At 41.7% G+C, this 22,196-nt stretch overlaps 1 protein-coding gene across 2 annotated transcripts in view; it reads left to right on the top strand.

Moving 5' to 3' along the window:
• The window catches only part of pard3ba (par-3 family cell polarity regulator beta a), a 189,487-nt gene extending 186,333 nt beyond the window's left edge, over positions 1–3,154 (top strand). For both annotated transcript variants that reach the window (XM_063467318.1, XM_063467319.1), the window contains one exon: positions 1,843–3,154. In XM_063467318.1, coding sequence (XP_063323388.1) covers positions 1,843–2,260 — 418 coding nt within the window. In that variant the 3' untranslated portion in view covers positions 2,261–3,154. The remainder of the gene's footprint in view (positions 1–1,842) is intronic.
• The last annotated feature ends 19,042 nt before the right edge of the window (positions 3,155–22,196 follow it).

Here is a 22,196-nt window from a genome sequence, read left to right on the forward strand (position 1 = left end):
AAGAACACTCTGTGCAAATTAAGACAAAGAATAACAACTACTACTTTGTTTGTGATGTCCACACAACGAAAGTATCAAATACAGCCTACTGTATCTCAGTCTGAATCAGATTATTAATTTTCTTTGGCAACACACACTACTGATCTGTGTACTGCCTCGTCTCTCTTGTCATGTCTTTGTTGAACTCACTGAGTAATTACTCACTGTGTTGGATGGAAAAGCACACGTAAAAAAGGGAGTGAACTCTGGATTTGATAACTAGTAGACTCTCTATTATCAGCAACAGCTTCAGTCAGAGTTTCCTATCAGTCTTGCACAACAATGAGGGGGAATTCTGGGTTATCAGTTTATCAGTATTTTTGGGATGTATTGATTAAAAAGCCTTTGTAAGGTCATGCCACTTCATCTAATCCAGGTAAAGGTCAGAACTCCGGTAGAACTTTCTTCTATCTCTTGGGTCATGCATCTTGTGGCTTTACACAACTTCTGTTAAAGTCTTTTCTTTTTTTCTTTTTGAGTAAAATCCCTTGGTGTAATGGTGATTCTGAAAACTTTGCAGCTTTTGTCTAATCCATCCACAGAACATGCTCCAGATCTTTGCATGATAACGTCTCCCACATGGACTGATGAACACCTAGGTCTTACCTTTAGCTGATGTAGCGTTTTTAATGCTTCTTTTAAGGTCTTGTGAAAGAAGTTGGGCTCAAGACATTGCCCAGTATTTAGTGAGAGTGCAGCTTTGTCAATAACTACCTCCTTAATGGGAACACGTGACTCTAAGTAACTTTTGAGAAGTCTTTAGCACAAAGGTCCTTATGTAATCCTGAGTACTGATTTTTAGTAAAGGCGTGTTTTGGTCTAGAAATTGTGACTTGGATGAGCCACATTTTATAAGTAATCAATGTGAAAAATCCTGGAAGTTCCAAAGGATTTTTTGCAGCATATGAACATATGGTAAAAATGTGTAGTTTAAATTAGCTCATGTAGTATATTAAATTGTCCGGAAAGCAGAGATGTTTGCCAAAATGACTTTTATATAATTTGAATGCCAAAACGTATAATTTAAGATGTTGACAGTTCTCTTGCACCTCACCACTTTTATAAATAGGAGAGTTTCCCTTACAGCTAGGCTGCTGAAGACCTGACTTTTAGATTTGCTTACTCGCTCTAGCTTGACTTGTGTGTCACTCAGCACTGGAAACAGCACATAAGACGGAAAACATTTGGGCCTGAATGAAAGGTGATCAGCCCTCCCTTTTCTTTTCTCCTGTGTGTCTCTTCTCCCCCCCCCTCGCACTTTCTCTCTAGTTCCCTCTCCAGTCTCACTTTCTCTCTCCTTCCGTCTCCCCGAGCCCCGCGGGTCGCCTTACCCTGGGGTTTAGCCCCTAATCACCCACAGCTAGTGGGGAGGGAACCGGAGACTTCCAGCTGGCTGCCTCGTTATTGCAGACCCGAGGGACACACATACACACATTCCTGCACACACGAGCTAAAAACACACACACACAACCTCATATATGCTTACCAAGGCATTTGCTGTTATCTCTTGGCATCTCTCCATCCACGGCCTCCCCCCCACAACTCGATCCTGCCAAGGCCGCAGCCTCGCCACATAAACTGAATAACAGAAGGCGGCTTACCACAAAGGAGGCCCAAATCTCTGGCACGTCCACATCTCCAAACCAGTTTAAACTAGTCTTAAATGTTGACATCTCTAGACTGTTAACCATACATCTATATTTGTATGTAAAATGCATGTGTCTGTCCTGACTGTTGGCATCTAACAATCCTGCAGCCAGGACTCTAACAGAATTCTAACACCAACCATCTTTTTCCTTTCAGGAGGGATCCATATGATTACCCCACCCACTCCAGACCTGTGCCAAGAGATTCCGGCCCCAACCACTATCAGGACGCTCCAGGTGCGAGTAACTCGGGCCGTTTGCCAGTCCCTCAGTTGAGCACCCAGCAGCCGCTCAACAATCCGCGCTACTACCCCTCTTCCCAGGCAGGACAGCAGCACCGTGCTGCCTTAAGACAGGACGTCCCTCCGTCACCCTCCGCGGGTCAAAGAGGGCGCCAGTACTACGACACCGTAGGGAGAAGAGACGGATACCGGCAAGCCAGCCCCGGCCGCTACACCAGCCCAGAGAGAAACCCTGCCGTCAAGGAGCGTTACAACAGCCCCGACCGCTATCGCTACGGCGACGAAAGACAGCCTGACCCAAGACGGAAGAATCCCATGATAGGCGCGGTTTAAAACAGTACAAATACAAGTAACATAAAGAGAGCGTGTTTGTGAAACATATCAGCTGTCACCTGGGCCGCCAGTGTGCATCAGTGAAATCTTTGCCATATTGATTCATGTAATCAGAAGCTGTAATGCAAAAAAAACAAAAAAAACAAATAGGGCTTATTTTTTTGAGAAAGGGAGATTTGTGTGTTGTGTGTTTATGTTTCCAGCTGCGTGTATATATTTGCTGGTGTGTCGTGGTGTATAAGAAGAGGACACAAGATTTTATGATGTCGAAATTAAATGAAGTTAAATAAATTATATGGAGTAAACTCCGTGCCAGATGTATACAATCAAGTATATTGAAAGCTATGAAAGCAGAGCTGACTCGCATTTTGCACATGCTGATCAAGCTGAAGGAAATTAAAGAGGGATCACCTTGACCCGTCAGACTGCTCCAGCACAGAGAGACGGGAAGCTAAAGTGGACAAACAGGAAAAGGAAGTAACACCCCCTTCTTCTTGTCCTTGATGTTTAGTCGCTTGGACTTCCTTTACATCCTGCTAACGCACTGCTTCGTCTGTTTTTTTTGTATTTTTACCTTTCCTTATCTGGACGTGGCTTACTGTGCTCATTAACTGTGTAACTGAATTTGCAAATAAGATAAGTGATATTTTTGTAGCGCTTCTAATAAAATGTATAAATCTCGATCTGCTGCAGGCTCTTGTGGTAAGCTGTGTGACTCCTTGTAACTCGTGGAAGACATTAATGAAACATTTTATCCTTTCACATATCACCGCTAAGAGTCACTGCACTGAAAACGAATTGTGTCAATGGTGGTTTGATTTAAACTTGCTGTCAAATAAGTGCACAACTTCTTTTTTTTTTTTTTTTGTTTTGTACAACTATTTTCCATTAAATATCTCGATAAATATTCTCAGGCTGTGCCACGTCATTTCATTTCATCCCATTTCTGCTTCATTTCACCTGTTAGCTAGAGTACGCGTGTATGAAACGCTCAGACTAAGACAACACCATGAGTCATCACTTTAAAAATTCATTATAATATCCAGCTTAATGTCTCTGAGCACAATCTCTAGATAAATTTGCCCTGTGAGATGACTGATAAGAGTAGCCAGCATTCCGATAATGACTAAATCATCTTCAACAATTAGAGGCAGGGAAATCTCCACTGGAAAATGATTACTGCCCAATTTGCTCTCAGAAATAAAGATGGCACTGATTGGTGAAATTAGACTTGAAATGGGGAATAATTAGTGTGGAGAAGGCTTTTTCTATCAGTTTAGGTTTAATTAGCATCGAGGCCCATAAGGACCGGGCCTCTCTGCGTTCCCCTGACCCTCTCCTGTCTGAACTGGAATAGACCTTCCAAACAAACGAGCACAGGCAGATAAAAGCTGATCAATCCTTCTCTTTAAACCAGTTTTAAGCAAATTAACTATTTCCCAAAGACAGGAAACACGTAAGACTTCAGAGGAGATGCAGCCTGTCTGACTAAGTACTAGTATAAACAAATGCTTATTTTGACACATATCATATATAGTAAGAAATGCAGTGCTTGTCACAAACTAGAATAGATGAAAGCTGGATAAACAAGCAAGGGAACCACCAGCTGTCTGCTGAGCATCCTGTGATGACAAAACTGTCAGAAATTGTCCACAGTTTCTTCCTAATAGATCTACCTTGAACTAATCAAGCACAGGCAGGGGAATCTAGTGCATCTGTAATAGCTTGTTTGATTACGCAAGCTGTTATAGAAAAGTTTTAAGTGAGTCAGAGGAAGAAATCAAGTCCTCCAGAAGTCTCTTATGTTTTATACTCATAGTCCCCATAAAGGAGACACTTCTGCAGTAGCTGAAGGCATACATGGCAAGATAAGCTCAACTCATCTTAAAAAATACAATTAAAGAACTGAGCGGACCTCTGTGATTAAAGCAGAAGGTTATAACCATTAAAAGCCACAATTAAACAGCAGACATGCAAAATTACACAACTGATTCACATATTTCTTAACTTTATGTATTTGTTTTCAATATGTGAAAACCTAATGTTAATATCTGTAGGAGTATGGCTAACAGCTAAAATCATTAGCTAGCAGTATTGATAAACATGTTAGCTAAACCTGCTCACATGCTATATATATTTAGCTCAAGGTATAGCTACAACAGTTTCAACTGCTAGCCACACTTTGGGCTAAAACAAAAGAGTCCCACTTTTTTTGGTTGCTATTTTAACATTTTTAACAGTTTACCTGTGCAAAAGTCTTGAGCCACTGGCTGAAATACTGCCCAAAATCATAGCGGACCCTCCACCATGTTCTACAGATGGCTCTAGACACTGTTGTACCGCGCTCCTAACCTCCTCCGTGTCTATCGACAATGATTTGAACGTGAAAATGTCACATTTGGATTCATCACTCCAACAGACCTGTTGCCGCTGATTTTCAGTCCAGTTTTTGTGTAATTCGGAATACATCAGCCTTTTTGTTTTGCAGTTTCCTTCCTTCAATGATTAACTAAAGTGTCAGGTGCATCTCTCAGGTCCTGTGTCAGGTCTTTGCTGGATTTTTTCCTATTTCTTTCAGATACTGTTCCTGTGCTGTGAATGCAGTTTTTGAGGCGTGCCACTTCTTTTGTCCTCGACTTGTACAGTTTCCTCAAGGACACACTGCACACCATGCCAAGATATGTCAAATCTGTGGCTGATAGCTTTTTAGGAATCACTTGTTGATGCAAAAGTAATATTTTATGTCTGTCAAACTTCATTATCTTTGGCATTTCATATATTCAACAAAAGAAATGAGAACAAATGTTTTTGTGACAGGCTGCTCGTAACAAAGTGCCTAAAGATACAAACTGGTTCTTTGCCAGGTTGTCTGTTACTTGTAGACACAACGCTGGTTTATCCATTGACTTTTGTGCCTTTTTTATGGTTGAATGACTCTTAGGTCAGTGTGAGAGACTCAACAAACTAAAACACATTTCTGTTAAAGAAGTCAGGTACAAGGGCTGGAGATAAAATGAGTGAAAAAGCAGCCAATATCCAAAGTAAAACTCTGAAAGACCTTCAGAAAGCCTGAAGAGAGAGAAACACTCTTAAAAATTATAAGAAAGTCTGGCTCCTTGAAAGCAAAATATAAAGAAATGAAGGATGGCTCAAGATTTTTGCACAGCACTATATGCTTACCTAACACTTTTATTTGTTCATTGAAGTGAAATTGATAGAATTAACAGCTTAAATAGTTCTATAAAAGACAGATGAACTTTTAAAACGGCAACAGTGAGCATGCAGTTGTGAGCTAAAAGTATGCATTAACAGAAATTAACAGGGAGCTGAAACTAGTTCAGATCTGGTTTTAAATAAGCTTAAAAGACCACACTGAATGTAAGAGGCATTGATGAAGGGATTCCTGAGTGCATGTGACAGAGCTGTGGGTATGTCAGATGAAAAAGGTTGGAAACCACTGGTTTACTTAATTAGCACTCGCATGTGTGTGTACTTATAAAGCACGTCTTTACCGTTATGAAAGGCATGCAGTTATAATTCCATGATGATAGTATGGTAATGGCACCGTGCCATGGTATTACAAGCATGAAACATTGTAAAAACCTCCCTTGGGTGGTCTGATGAGACATTCTGGTGTCTAAATTTGTCGATGGTGGAGCGTCAGCTAATGAAAATGCCTCATTTGTGGAGTGTTTTTGGTAGATTATAAAACTTAGGAGCCAAATAGAGAGAGGGCCCTCAAACATACTAAGAAGGAGATTATTTTATTAAGCGGTCACTGCTCATGGCTACGTAGGTGTGACCTGGCCAAAAAACTAGTTCGGCACACTAGTAGTGTCTCGATGGATGCTCAAGCCATCCTAGGTATGAAGGAACGCTGGATTGAGCAGGAAGTCAAGATGGACCAACTGAACTGAGGAGGGGGGCTGAGGGTACATCTTTCACTGTATTACAGTGCTGTGACTGCAGCCATTGACCAGCTCTCCATGAATGATACTCATGACCATCGATTAGCGGTCAGCCAAGACTGAAGAAGTCACCTGGATGACGCCAAGGAGCTCGTCTCCAACGCCTGCGTCCATATGAACAGAATCAACTTCCTGGTGTTTCCAAGTACGTTTGTTATAAAGCGGAGGTGGCAACAGTGAGCGCCGTGCCAAGATTTCCTGTGTCTCCTCTCATTCACACTGATGGTAACACAACTCGCGGCACTTAAGCTGGCTTCGCTGTGCTTTAAAGAATAAGTACGCTGTAAACAGGCTCCTCCGAGTGCTTGTGGTCAGCTCGCTGCTGCCAAAGATAATAAACAACAGCAACTGATTATCCGTGAATTAATTGCATTTTAAGTCCATTAAACAAAAGCTTTGGAATCGCTGTCAGGAGCACTTGGCTCTAACACCCATCTTAGTGAAATTACTCTTCCGTCCGCAGCCACAGCCTTCGAGAGTGCCTCGGCCTTTGTTCATGGTCATCCACAAGGAGTGCTTTTAGTGCAGTCACGTGACACACCCTGCCTCTGACGGGCCGCGGTCATGGCCGTTGATTCGCTGACAGACGTATTTTCACGCCTCATATCACGCCATGTAAAAAAGACGTTTTCCTCTCCCCGCTGCACGACCTCTGATTTCGAGAAAGGCCGTATCCTTCCTTAAGAGCTACTTATCTATTCTCTGCACCCGCCCCTCCTTTTGTTGGCGATTCTTTCCCGACTTTAAAAAATAAAAATTCTCTCCCATCTTTTTCTCTGTTATGTGAGAAGGGGGTGGGGGTGTTTTGCGTGAATTAATTTGACACCTCGTAAGCCCACATTTTTGTGGAACTAAAATAAAAAAATAAAAAAATGCAAACGCACACGCTGTTCCCCAGTCGATTGTCATGAACCGTGGGGTAGTGTGAGAATTCCCTGGTTATGTTCTCTTAGCATTACCTATTCTGCTGGTGCCCCTGTTGTACACCTTTGCTTGTTAGCATGTGTCAATCAAAAGGCGTGCTCTGGGGAGGGCAAAGTGGAGAGCTGAAGCAGTTATCTGTCTCCAACACAGCTCCCAAAAAAAGACAGAGCAAAGTCGGCGGGAGGGGCTGAGATGGAGGGGATGTGAGTACGAGAGATACTGGAGGACTAGTATAGAGGAGCATACACCCTCGCAACACAAGAATGAAGGTAAATGCCCGAGCTGACCTCGGCCTGCTCTCGTTGGCCCCTTTCATCCTCTTCATTAAAGGCACATTCCGCCATATTACCCCGCTGTCCTTCTGTCCTTCACCTGCTGCCATTCATTTCAATTCAGCCCTCGTTAAGGCATCACGGTCTCCGAACGGAGTGTAGTCGGAGCGGTCCGAGCGGATCCTCTCATTTAATTATACAGTTCATTAGAAAGGAGGCCCGCATCCCCACTCCACCTCCCCCCAGCTCTGAGGCAGACCATGGGAATAGCTGGTGGCTAATGTGCAGTTTAAATGGCCTAAATATGGAGATTGGTCGAGTTATGGATTACCGTTAACCGTTAGCCTGCCCTTCACCTACTTCATTCGCTTTTATGTCAGCCATGTAGCCTTTTGATGCAGTATCACTCAAGTTGGAGTGTGCTCTTTCAGCCAGCGTGTTTGTTTGATATTGTTCATGAACTGTGAAATTGAATTTCCACACTTGGGCTGATATTGGAAATAATTTCATATCCCGTGCAATATTCTTGCTCGGTTTCACCTTGCGCTGTGTTTAAGACATCCATTTTTGCTTAATGTGTCTTTCTGTGTTTTTCTCCTTCGTCTTCTTTTTTTGCAAAGTCGATTCTGCAACACCGTTAATTTGGACCATATTTACCCTGAAAGCAGTGTTGGCTCTCCTGGCTGCCTCTCTGTTCGCCCACACACCACAGCCGAGCCACCAACCACCATCTTTTACTCCAAAGCTGTCGCCATGGAAACGGGGCCGCTGCTCCTGGCACAGCAGCCCCCTTTTTTTCCAGTGCTGATGACATCGTAGTAGCAACAATGAAAGGTTTGTACATCCCATTATTAAGAGGAGCAGGATTTTTTTCCCCCCTCTTTTTCGCTTTTGGGGCAGGGTCACTGAGCACCTGAAACCTCACACAGTGTGAAATGCTTTATCAGAAACACTCAGGTCTTTTATTGTATTCTGCACCAACACTGGTACCACTTCAGGTAGAGGAACCTTGCAGGAGAAAACATAAATACAAAGCTTTTGTCAGTAAGCTACATGCAGCATTTCTTCCTCTGCGTTTTGGGGAGCTTCTGGGATATGTAAATATATTTCCTATCCTTGAAATCCAAAACACAGGCCTCAGTCAGTAAGTATGTTTCAAACCAGAAGATCCAAGATCAGCCTGAAACCACTGAATGGTTTCAACGTCTTTTTGCTGTGAGCTTGCACAAAGCAGCAACCTGTACAGCTGAGAGGTGAAGCCATGGTGCAATTCCTCAAATGGCCACTTGAGGCTGTGATCAAAATCAAGTCATTCCCAGCAGACTCTAATGTTAAAACAGCCAACTTAATAGCAAAAACTAACATGTTTACAACCAGTTAGACATTTGGCCTCTGGAACTAATTTCCCCTTCATAACATCTGCACTCAGGTTATTATTTACTTATTTGTTTGTTTTAATAAATCACCCAGTTAAATTTTCTTTGAGATTAAAGTTGGAATTAATCGGGACATGGCCCCTCGGACTCACCGGTGGGCTTCACCTCCACTAAAATGAATCTCCCGGTTTCCTTCCAAGGTACCTGTGGTCCAGTTTTCGTGAGTGACACTCACTTTTTAGGCTATCGTTGCACCTTGCTTAGCGAGTCAGCTAGTGTTAGCACGGCGCCATCGCTTCCGTTCAAAAAGGATACTTTCTGTTTAAACAACAACAAAAAAAAAACCAAGATGGCAACGCAACGAGGCGATTCCACAGACAAAAGCATGGCGGCTTTATTCATCTTTTATGTATAGTTTATTGCTCCGGCCCGAATGCAGCAGAAAAGTTTTACTCTCAGGAAAAAGCTCTGCATTGTTTATTTGCTTCTTGGCTACGTAGCCTCGGAGCTGCTGGACTCTTTAACACCAAGCCCTCCAGAACTTTCTCTTCATTCATCTCTCCCAGCCTTCTCCACTTTCCTATCGCTCCGGTGATGAAAAACACCAATGAGCCTTGTGGACTCTGGTCTTAACTTGGGGCTAGCAGTGTGGTTCGCCGGGTTGTGATGTGGCCAACAACAGCTGAAGTCCGTGACCCCTGGACCCCATCCATCAGGCTTTCATCACCAGCCCTGGCCTCTGACACACACAAAACTTCAGCCGGGGAGAGAAAGCACGCAACTGGGAAATGCATCAATGTCACTGAGACACTGGGAACAGTATTAGATTATATATATTCACTTTGTCCAGCACTCGACATGCATGCGAGTTATCATACACCAGTGCGGTTTTTCTCTTGAATATAAAGTTATAAATGTTTCCAGAAGTACTGAGTGAGGTTGCCAAACTGGTTTTATAGAGGTCCCAGACTAAGCTGTCCATCATGTGCACACTCCTCGTATATTAACCTCCTCTTCTGACACATTGTATGCTTCCACTGCTGTCTCACACACACACACACACACACCTGCTCTGGGCTCAGGCATACACACAAACTGTCGTTATGGACACACAGAGCATCCGTATCGTTTTGCCCTCACACACATGTTACCAATATGTGTGTGGCAGAGGCTCAGCTGACCGCCTGGCAGTCACTGTGAAATTGGCGCCCTTCTCATACAGATGCCAGGTGTTTTGCTTGGCAGCCAGGGGTGCCGGGGGTGAGCTTGTGTCAGGAGTGTTGGGTTGCCATGAACTGCAGGGAAAGGATGGGAGTAATATGTTATGGGTCCCTGTTAGTCCAGCCGCTCGGCTAAGATGGAGCGCTGCCAAGGCCGAGAGGAATTTACAGACCGCTTGGTTTCTGTAGGAGTTTGAAAACATATATTAAATTATGAGGTAACATTATTTTTCAATTAACCTTATTTTCTTTACTGATGCGCGTACGGGTGCCAAACATAACATCCCAGGCGTACTACTCAAGGCAGTTTTTGGCACTGAATAGCATTAACCTCCTGCACTGACATGTTTTTCTATTTTTGTTGTGCTGTAGGAATGAGAGCTCACCCCATACCATGAGCAGCGCTGCCAAAAAATTCTCATATGCTGCTCAAACACAGAGAATAAATCCAAGTTTGTAGTGAGAGCTGGAGAAAGGCAACATTTTGGCAGTTTTGACATCTTAAGATTATTTTCTCCTGATACACCAAAAGGTGGCGGCTGTGGCTCTGGAGGATGAGCGGGTCATCGACCAAACTTTAGAGGTCTGCATGTTGACGTATACTTGGGCAAGATACTGAACCCTGGGTTGCCTCCATGCATCCATTGGCGAGTGAGTGCATCTGTGAATATTAGACAGTGTGTTACAGTATAGGAAAAAAAGGTCTTGTATGATTAGGTGAATAAGTCTTGTATTTAAAAGTGCCTTGAGTGCTCAGCCTGAACAGAAAAGCATTGTATCCATTTATAATTTTACCAAGAATCAACATTTCCTGTAGTGATCTTACCTGAAACTGGTTTTGCTGTTTGCATGAAAAGATGTCATGTTGGGGCATTAAATATGAGGTTACCACTGCAAGGTAGTTAGCTAAATTAGCTTAAGGAGAAAACAAGGAACAGCAAGTGGAAGTGAAACTTACAAATGCTACTTACAGGAATTCGAAACTCAGTCTGCTTATAGAATATTTACAATGTGGACCTTTTTGTTTTTTTGTTTTTTTTTTTTGTTTTTCTGGAAACACTATAAGTGAATAGGCTAAAAGTTTTAGCTAACCAATATTAGCATCAGACTTCCCTAGCTGATTACTTACATTGGGGCAGTTATTTATTTTTTTAAGACTATTTCTTTAAATCTTAAATGTACAAATAAGGATTTTCTAGCAAAATGTGAGCAAATTTGCATTTTCCAGGACAGAAATACACTCACTGGCCACTTTATTAGTTACACTTGGTTGGACCTACTTTTGCCTTCAGAACTGCCTTAAGTCTTCATGGCACAGATTCGACAAGGTGCTGAAAACATTCCTTGGAGGTGTCGGTCCATATTGACATGATAGCATCTCACAGCTGCTGCAGATTTGCTGACTGCACACCCATGATGTGAATGAAGGTGTTTATTTGTACTGATAACTCCAGGCTAACAGACTATGGTGTTTAAATGATGTTCAGTTAGTACTAAGGGGCCAAAAGTATGCCGATTAAATATCCTTCGCACCACTACACGACCAGCAGCCGGAACTGTGAATACAAGGCAGGATGAATCCATGATTTCATGTCGGTTACACCAAATTCCGGACCTACCACTCGAACATCACACCGAAATCGAAATTCATCAGTCAAAAAAACTGAAACATCTGTTCTATTGTCCAGTTTTGATGAGCCTGTGTGAATTGTAGCCTCAGTTTCCTGTTCCTAGCTGATAGGAGTGACGCCTGGTGTGGTCGTCTGCTGCTGTAGCTCTTCTGCTTCAAGGTTTGATTTGTTGCATGATAACAGAGATGCTCTTCTGCACACCTTGTTTGTAACAAATAGTTACTTGAGTTACTGTCACCTTCCTGCCAGCTCAAAGCAGACGGGCCATTCTCTGAACTGGTTGTGCCACAACAAGAATACCAAGTTCAGTGTCACCCGGAATCACATTTTTAACCATTCTTCATGCCACAATCCAAAAATAGTCATCTTTCAACATGTTTTTAGGAATTAAAAGTCTTGTAAATGATTGATATATGAGCTAACTCCTTTGTTAAAAACCTTAAATGGAAAAATGGGGAAGGTCTGGTGGATGTAATTGTTACCAAAGCGGAGATTGCTGCCTTGGAGTGTGAATAATTTTGAGAAAGCAGCTTCTGAAGCTATGTTTTGTGAAACACCATAGAGTTTTATTAGGCTCCATTGGAGTGTGAGTGTTAGGTTAGAAGCATTTAAACACTGGGGGGAAGACGCTTGTTTGGATGTGTGGGTGAATGAGGCTTGCAGCAAGACAGTGATTTGGATGCTCAGAGTAGAAATACACTATATGAGCACCAGACCATTTATTAAAAATCAACTTACCAAGCTGATTATTTATGCTAGAACATTAATTTTGTGCTGCCAAATTGTGTTTTTTTTTCCTAATGTGTATTTATATATACAAATGCAAATACTAATAGACAGCGCAGGAAACTGTATGTCCTGATCTGAACAAAGACACTTTATATCAGCAAAATAGCTCAAAATCTCATAACTAAACAGTGTGAAAAATGCTTACACGGATGATATTAAAGGACTTGTTGACCTGTTTCCAGCTGAACTGAGGGTTAAGACTCCAGCCATGAACTGCAGCCTCGCTGGTTTACGTCTCTATGTCACTCGTGTGCTGCCATCTCCAAAATCAAGCCGTGTTGACATTACCCCAAGTATTCATAAACTCATCCAGACTATACAGAACATGTAAACAACAGGCAAACCTTTCCCTGCTATGACTGCCCAAACTGGCTTTGATGCAGGGGGTTGTGCTTCTTTTCTATTCTCCATCGCCACGGCATGCAAAAACGATGAGCCTTTTGTATGTTTCATGCTAACCAAATGTTTATTCCTGTTCTATTCTGCGTCGCATTGGCTCTTTATGTTGGCCATCACCCTGTTTCCGTTTGAATCACTTCATTTTTACCAAGTTTAATCTTTCACATCACGTGTCAGCTCACGCAGCTCTAAGAAGCAGGCAGGTCATTTGATTTCCGGCCTCATCCTCATTTCGCAGAGATGGTCATTCCAGCGTGGATTAGATAAGGGTGAAGACAAAGTGGAGCCTCATTGGAAAGTCACTGTAGCAGCCAGCAGTGTAATCCATCCACGCATTCCTTCCAGAGAATGCCAAACAGCTCGCTGAAAATGAGCTGCCGACCTGACTCCATTAGATCTCTGCTCTGTCTCTCCACTTTCTATCTTTCAAAAACACACACACACCTTGCACTGCAAAGAGTGACACACACACACACTCTCGCTCTCTGCGCCTGCCACCGGCTTCATTAGCACTAAGAAATGTCCTGCTCATTAAGGCGAGGCAATTAGTGGCTAATTGAGAAGCTTTTTGCAGTGAAGACAAACTTGCTTCCTTCTCTTGTTCCAGCATGTGTGTGTGTGTGTGTGTGTGTGTGTGTGTGTGTGTGTTTGTGTGTGTGTGTGTGTGTGTGTGTGTGTGTGTGTGTGTGTGTGTGTGTGTGTCTGTGTCTGTGTCTGTGTGTGTGTGCATTTCGACCAGTTTTTACATCTGGATTCCACCTCCAGCTCATTTTCTTGAGGCGGTTGTTCACCACAGAGCTGCTGCCTGAAGGAGATAAGGAGCAAAACACTGGGAGAAGTTTTTTGATGCAAGACTATGTTTATTTCAGGAAAGAATTTCCCATGGATGAGCAAAACATGACACATAATTTTTTTTGTATAATTGTCTATTTACTGCAAGTGTTTTGCAGTTTGCTGAGACAGTTTAGAGCTTCTGTTTTGCAGAGTTGTGTCATGCGATCGAGAGAGAAAAGGCTTAATGGGGAGTTTTCCTGGCTCGTTTGAATGCGCCTTACCCCCCTTCATTATGCCTCCTTTCTAGACATAACAGCCCAAGTGCCACAACTGCACTGTGCACTCACATAAAAACACAAGTTACCAACTGCCTGCCCTTCTCACTCCGCAGTTTGACTTTCCATCCCTCCATCTCTCTGTTTCTCTCCTCCGTCTCCTCTTTCCATTCTGTCACTTCTCTCCTCCAATTCTTTGCAGTCCAGAGATAAGCTCTGTGATAGGGAGGAAATGACAGTAACACACATACACCCACACGCACGCACACACACACTGTCTGCCAATCACGTTCACTCGTTTCTCAGATAAAATCTCCTCTGGAGATAAAGTTGATTATGATATCTTTTATTTTTCTATTTTCTTTATGCGTGCTAATCCCCGTCCTTTCCGTACTTTGCCCTACAGGGGGCACAATCCGTATTACCTCATTGCACTTTGCAGCCATGTGACCTCTTCCCCGATTTAAATACGCATTCCCTGGCACCGCCGCGCACTCACACTGCACCATCGCCTCAAGTGATATACAATCTTTCTCCAACAAATGGAGATAAAAATGATGACCATCCAGCCCTAAATAAACTACTCACACACACACACACAGGCGCACACATATACACAGCCTGTCTCCTTGTACCCTTTCACATCATGGTTTTACCCTGTAAACAACGCAGATATGTGACCTGCCCTCTCTGACCACCCCCTGAGTGAGTGTGTTTTTGTAACATGCCTTATCTCAGCCCACCCCACTTCAGAGGGAGAAGGACGGGAGAGGGGAGGGCGAGCCGGGTCGGGGATTCCCTGTGTGTTTTGCTTAATTCCCAGCTAGTACACACACGCACACATTCATGCACGTACACAAACGCTTTATAGAGGAATAAAGTTGCCATTGTGGCATGAATGTTTCCGTGTTAGAAGTCACACAGACTCCAGAGGTGATGGTCTGGCCACATGAAAGCCTGGGGCTGACTTGACTCATGAAGGACACACACACACACACACACACACACACACACACATACACGCGCGCTACATGAATAGTAGAGATGCCCCGCAGGGGTGAAGGCCTGTGGGTGTCCATGAGGGGCAAGTCACATCCTATTCCTCCTCTCAAACAAAGAGTAAAGTGAGCAGCAGCCTTGTTTTCTTGTGTGTTTTTGTGTGTTTCATGTTTCTGTAGGCCCATTTGTAACAGAGTAAAAAAAATTATGTGTTGTAAATTGATGTTTTTTTTTCTTAAACATGGTTTAACAAACAAGTGTAACTCTACTACTATGTTGTTTGAATATCCATGTATACTTGGGTAGACTTTGCAGAAGGAGTTCATTTATATAAGAGCTGGCAATTCTGGACCTGTGTGGGACTCTAAATGCACCTGAATAACACACAGACCTGCCACAGCTCTTACTAGTTTTAAACACAGAGTGTAATGTATGAAGAGGATCCCAGTGTTGAACCCACTGCCTGGCTGGGGCTTTTCTATGTGGACTTTTATGTTCACCCTGTGCCTGAGTGGGTTTACTCCAGCTACCAGCTGGCTTCCACCCACAGTCCAAAACACATGCATGTTAGGTTCACTGGTGATTCTAAACTGCCCATAGGTGTAAATGGATGTCTGTTTGTCTGTGATAACCCTGTGATAGACTGGCAACCTGTCCAGGGTCTACTCCCATCCCACACCCTATGACAGCTGGGATAGGCTCCAGCCCCACGATCCTGAACTGGAAAAGCAGAAAAGGATGGATGGATGGATGGATGGATGGATGTTACTACCTTGAACCGTTGCATATTTGACTTAAGTGTTCTGAAATGCCGAGGCTCTACCACAGCGGTCCACTACCTTTTTTGGGCCACGGACCGCTTTATGTCAGATAATATTTTCACGGACCGGCCTTTAAGGTGTCGGGGATAAATACAACAAATTAAACCAGTACCCTAAAAAAAGGAGATTTATTCTTAACAAACGGGAAATGACCCAGGCAAACCGAGTTAACGATAAAAATGATTAAAAAATAATGATAAAAGCCAATAAAAACCCTGAAAACCATAAATGTCACTGAGCCTCAACTCTCGCGGACGGTACCACACCGTCCACGGACCGGTACCGTGGTCCGGGGGTTGGGGACCGCTGCTCTACCAGACAGACTGAGAGTAATGCTAATGTTACTTCCAACATGGGCTTGTTTCCTTGTTTTTACCATCATGGTGTTCTTAAGGCGATCACATCACAGCAGCTGTTAAGAATCCTCACTGCTTGTAAAGCACAGCATTCATACCGGATGTTCAGTGTCACTAAAAAAAATTCAGACTCAGTAAAATTTAAGTTGCAGCCTCTACATCAACTTTTACTGTGATTTACTGTAAGTGAATCTGAATTCTGTGAAACGACATACAAAAAAAAGGTAACACTTAATAATATAGCCCATGACTATGGATGATCATTCCCCTGTAATTAAATTGAATTTCAGTGTGTTTTATTTAAAATACAATGTAATTATATTCACCTTGGATTATTTTAAGGTATTCTAGAATTAAGAGGTTAAATATAGTTATTCATTTGTTTATTGTAAAAATCTGATGTTGTTACCTCATTATTGTAGTGTACCTACCTTAAGTATCCCTTAAGTATCTGTGAGTGAATATAATTACATTGTAGTTTAAAATAAAATACATATTCAATACTGTTTAATTACAGTAGAATTTTGCCCTCAGTCCCAGGCTGTATTATTGAGTTACCAAAAGATAAACAAACACAAGTATATGATGTTTCTTTAATAGTGTGTGTCCACTGTGATCATGCAGGTGCTCTCCAGAAGCATCCCGACCTTCCTTCTCCTCCTTTCACCCTCAGCTGAAGCATATTGATGCCGTGTGAGGAGGTTAAGCCTTTGGTTTAGTGTCCGGGCGGCCGTGACATTCTTCCTCCCCAGCCTGTAATTGACTCATCGGTGTGTGTATCAGTTAAACCTCAGCTCACCGGCTCTGCGGGTGTCGAGGGGGTCATGATTGACAAGCTTCTCTAATGCCCCGGCTCAGCAATTTGGAGCGTGGTTAGGGTTTGTCTGCTCTGTTTTTCCCTGCAGGTACTCTTTTTTTTTTTCCTACATTTGATTTTTTTTCCTCTCCTGGCATTTCTCACACTTGTTTTGTTTTCATCTGTCTGCCACGGCGTCTGTTTGCTTGTCAATCACTCTCTCTACCTCTCTCCATCTTTATCTCTGTTTTCATTCAGTCCTCAGGACCTGCACGGACTTCCCTCCTCCTGGATCTACAGCGTGGGTTTATGTTAGTGAAGAGTAGTAGCGTTAAGGCTGTACTGCTCTGCAGAGACCAGCTGGGGGTCTGTGTTTCTCTGGAAAGTTTGCTGCTCACACTGCAGGCATGCCTTTCTGCCTCTGGCTTGATTTCAGCTGTCTATTCCTGTATATGTACACACACACACACACACACGCACATACGCATGCATAAAATCATTCAACCTCTCTTTCTCTCTCTCTCTCTCACTCACACACAAACACACACTCTCATGGACCATATGTTGAGCCTCCCCAGTGACCGGACCCAGTAAGGGGACATTATCTATTTAAGGCCCTAACTCTGCGGATTAGATCAAGATTCAGCCCTGCAATGGCCAGACTGGCACAGCACCCTACTTCAATTAAGGTCACAACACACAGACAGACACAGTCACAATAATGTGATCAGTCTCGCACCCAGATGTGATCACACGTGACTACACAGTCAGAAAAGGCACAGCTTTAAAACTTTGACTGCAATTCTGTTTTTACAGTTTTCCCAACTGACGTCATTTTGGAAAAAATCTATACCTCCTCGTATAAGACGACCGCTGGCAAGAAAGTAAAGCAGATTACAGGTCATCAGTGACATTATGAGACATATTAACACGTTTCATTTAAAAGAAGCCATGCTTTAAATGTTAGAACCAAAGATTTTTTTAAAACTAGCTCATAATAAGCTCCCTGAGTGACATCTGGATTTGCACCCGAGCTGAGTTTTTATTTTTTTGGACACTTTTCCAAGGCTGTAAATCTAAAAATAGCACTTTAGTGCACAGGAAAATGGAGCTTCTGGAAAACAATAATATACAGCAAGCCTGCTCACTCATATTCAGATGCTAAGCAATAATAAAGATGAACGCCTTCTTCATCCCGCTCTCTGTGATCTCTCGTCTTAAATGCCAGCACGGCTGATCGCATAATGCAGGGACCAGATGTGTAAACGGAGCATGTGCCGGGAAAAAAAGAAGAAAAATAAAGATTTGCTGTTTATAAAACTGAATTTATAGTGAGAATAGACTTATCTCTCACAAGTTTCATTTTCAATAGAAATCCAGAGTTACAGATAAGGTGGAGGTGGAAATGTGCACATTTAATATTGTGTATAAACATTTTTTGGCTTAAAGAGAAATTTGTGTCTTTCTATGACACTCAAACTGTGGCTCTTCGCCATTTCCACATGTACTAAAGATTTTGCGTGGACATCATCTTAGACCTCTGGCATGAATGGCTCAAAGAGGATCACGCATACACGCACACGGGGAAGCTTTTTCAATTACTAGCAAACATTGGAGCTAACTGTCTTTACTTATGATCGAGCTGGTAAAGATAGTGTAAACCCACCGCCCAACACACAAACACACCATCGTCCCATAATAATAATTCAGGTCCATTTGCTATTCTGGGCCCCCGTATTTATTTGTTTATATCATGAAAGCCATTCTGTGGAGTAGTTAGAGTTGGGAATGTTAGAATAATGAGGCAGGCCTGTAAATAATGAAACAAAGGATGTAGTGCATCAATTAAGAGCCATTTACTGCCTCGAATCCATCTCATCTCCATGCATATGTGTGTGTGTTTGTTGCTGTGTGTGACTTCAAGCGTGTTTTGGGGTTTTTGCAAACTACCTCCCTGTGCGTTGCACACGTCCTCCTGAAAACACATTAATCAAATTGCGAGACATTGCGTTCTCCTCTGATATGAAAATGAGCCGTCCGGAAAAACACTGAGAACATTGTCACTGTAATTGCTCTTTGACAGATACACACACATGCACACACACTCATATAATCTTTAATTGCCTCCAAAATGTTTATGTCAAGATGGCGTTGCGAAGATAATGGCCGGGGACTGCGTGGCCCACACTAATGGCATCCCCGTATTTAGCGCTTCACATCAGCTGAGGAATCGGCAGAGCCCATCAGATATTTAGTGGAGTGCAATGGCTGCTATTGTTGGAGTAATATTGTGCTGCTGGATGCAAGCCAATTCATTACAAAAAAAAAAAAAAAAAGCTTATCACACCAGAAGGAAATCTAGAGCACAGTGAGGCATATCAGGAAGATTTTAATAAATAAAGCTAATATGACATTTTTAATACTGCGCTTCACTGTTTACATGCTGGAATTTTATTCTTCATGTTGCTTTAGAGCCGAGTTGTTTGCTAGTGTTTGCTCTCTTATATTTGTTACTTTCGCTGCAGAGTTCATTAAATCCAGACTTCTTTTTATGATCATTACAAAGGCGATGGTAAAAAATTAAAGAGTGCTATTTGTTATTCATGAGGTGGGCTGCAGAAGAAAACACTTGTGGGTATATCGCTGAAAATAACACCTTATCATATCCAAGATGTGTAAATTCATTACTAGAAAGAGACAGAGGAGGCAAATTGTGACAAAAGAGTGGAAAGACTGTGGAAAAAGGTAATAAAATATCCCACCTTACCGTTCTGTGTAAATATATTGTAATGTGAATTGGTATACTTTTTAAATGTCCTACATGTGTGTTAAAATATAACAAAATATGTAAACAAATCAATGCGCTATTATTTATAACCATTATATTTGTGTGTGTATATTATATTATATTATATTATATTATATTATATTATATTATATTTTTCTGTTTTGTCACCACTTTAAACTACAAAAAAAAGAAATCCTCTGCCAATGACTTCTGCTTCTACTATAGACTGTAAGTAAAAGATGGCCTTCACCCATTGGGTGTTTTAGGACTGTTTTGTGTATTTTGGCCATGACAGTCTTGCTTTTTTAAAACCAGACATTACAAGTGAGGTGTAGGTCTTACTGAGAACCCAAACACGCTGGATGCCCATATAGAAGAAAATTATCAACCATAATATATACACAGCAAATTCAAAAGTGTCAAATGTTTTGGTGTTAGTAGACTTCTTGCAAAAGTAGAGTTAATTTTACTCTAAGTAGAGTCACATTCTTTTAATGTAACTCCGAGGTGTAAAATGATAGTAGTTAAAATCGAGTGTTAAAAATTAGTGTTTCTATGTCAAATCTGGAGGTGTTACAATGGAAACATTAACTCTTGACCTCTTAACTCCGAACTCCTAGAGGGGGTATGACACTAATGGAGTAAATTCACAGACTCCACCCCCAGCACCACAGATTCCGATCCAAGCTGAAGTGAAGCCGTTTCAGAACATTTTGCTCTACATATTTCTGAGTTGTTTGCCATGCTTGGTAAGTCATTTTTTTGTGAGATTGTTTCAATTATTATTATTAGCTTTTACTTCTGTGGCTTTTTGGAGTTGAGACAAAGCTGTGTGAAAGGCATTAGCCACGTTGCTCAGTGATAGCATAATAATCTGTTTTAGCTAGCTGAAATGTATTGTCTGCGGGCAAATACTACAGCCTTGAAAAAAGCTTGCATATGAATTTTCAGTCAAGTTTTTGGTTAACTTAAATACACCTAAAACAATGTCTATATTGTGAAATGTTGGTATAATGGTGCTACTTCAAGCCTGAAAACGATCTCCCACAAAAAGAACGAGCAAACAGCAGCAGCAGATGTCCTGACTGGGTTGTACGTTTAGATCCCTCCAGAGTTTTGCACACACGGTTTAGGTAAAAATGAAAAAGATTGAGTTTTTAAATTTAGTTCAACATTAACTGTTGTCTGTGTTCTTCAGTTGTTTGAGAGAGCACCATTTTAACAAATATGTTCGGGTAGAATATTGCCTTTAAATATGGTCATTGGATCTGGAATCTTTTGGGAAAATACAAGTTATAGCTCAAAAATGATTCTTTTTTTTCTTTCTTTCTTTTTTTTACTGTGCTGCAATTGATTACCAGATTATTTGTGCAATTAATTAGTGCACAACAAATTTTTATTGAATCTCCACACAGGATATGCTTGTGAAGGTGGAATATGGGGGGGAGCAGAAGTGATGAATGGAGGACATGCATATTGTATTGAAGAAAAGAACAATGAGCATGCTGTTGCATTTATCTATGTCAGACCGTTTGATAAACAATATTCTAATGAAAGTGAGAACATGTACATTGCTCCATATTGTTACATGTTTCAGAAAATGTTTTGAAATTGTACAGTTCAAAATAAATGTTTTTCAAAAACCATTGCCTCTTTGTAATAAATGTTTATTTCCAAAGGAATTTCTAGAAGTTCAGAAGAGTAAAATTCAAACTTTTTAGAATTAATTAGAAGATAACTCTTATGTAGTTAAAAAATGGTAAAAATGGTAAATGGCCTGTATTTATATAGCGCTTTACTAGTCCCTAAGGACCCCAAAGCGCTTTACATATCCAGTCATCCACCCATTCACGCACACATTCACACACTGGTGATGGCAAGCTACATTGTAGTCACAGCCACCCTGGGGTGCACTGACAGAGGCGAGGCTGCCGGACACTGGCGCCACCGGGCCCTCTGACCACCACCAGTAGGCAACGGGTGAAGTGTCTTGCCCAAGGACACAACAACCGAGACTGTCCAAGCCGGGGCTCGAACCGGCAACCTTCCGATTACAAGATTAAAACTAGAATACTCTGTGAGAGTTAGTATATAAACTCTTAACACCTAGTTAGCATTAATAAGTGTTAAATTATCAACTCCAGACAGATTTGGCTCTTAACACTAAATCAGAGTTAACGTACCAACTCTCCAATAAGAGTTAAATTAACTCTCTCTGGTGTGGACCCATATAGACACTTTAAAAGAGTTGAAATCAAATCTGACAGTGTTAATTTGGACATGCTGGATTTGCTGTGTAGTCATGTCCTGAAATATTCTTTATTGGCCTTGTTTACTTTAAATGTGACCAATATCATTGGGTATAAACTAACTTGTGACCATAAAGAAATCAGGGAAGTGTTTACTAAGATCATAAATTAAGTAATAACTATGGTCATTTACTCATAAACGTCTATAAATTCTGATTTCCTTTGGCTTCTACAGGTTTTAGAGCTGAAATAAATGTAATAATAATTTTAATGAATGTTATTATTATTGTTATTATTAT

The sequence above is a fragment of the Pelmatolapia mariae genome, linkage group LG23 (genome assembly GCF_036321145.2).
Source record: "Pelmatolapia mariae isolate MD_Pm_ZW linkage group LG23, Pm_UMD_F_2, whole genome shotgun sequence".
Lineage (NCBI taxonomy): Eukaryota > Metazoa > Chordata > Actinopteri > Cichliformes > Cichlidae > Pelmatolapia > Pelmatolapia mariae.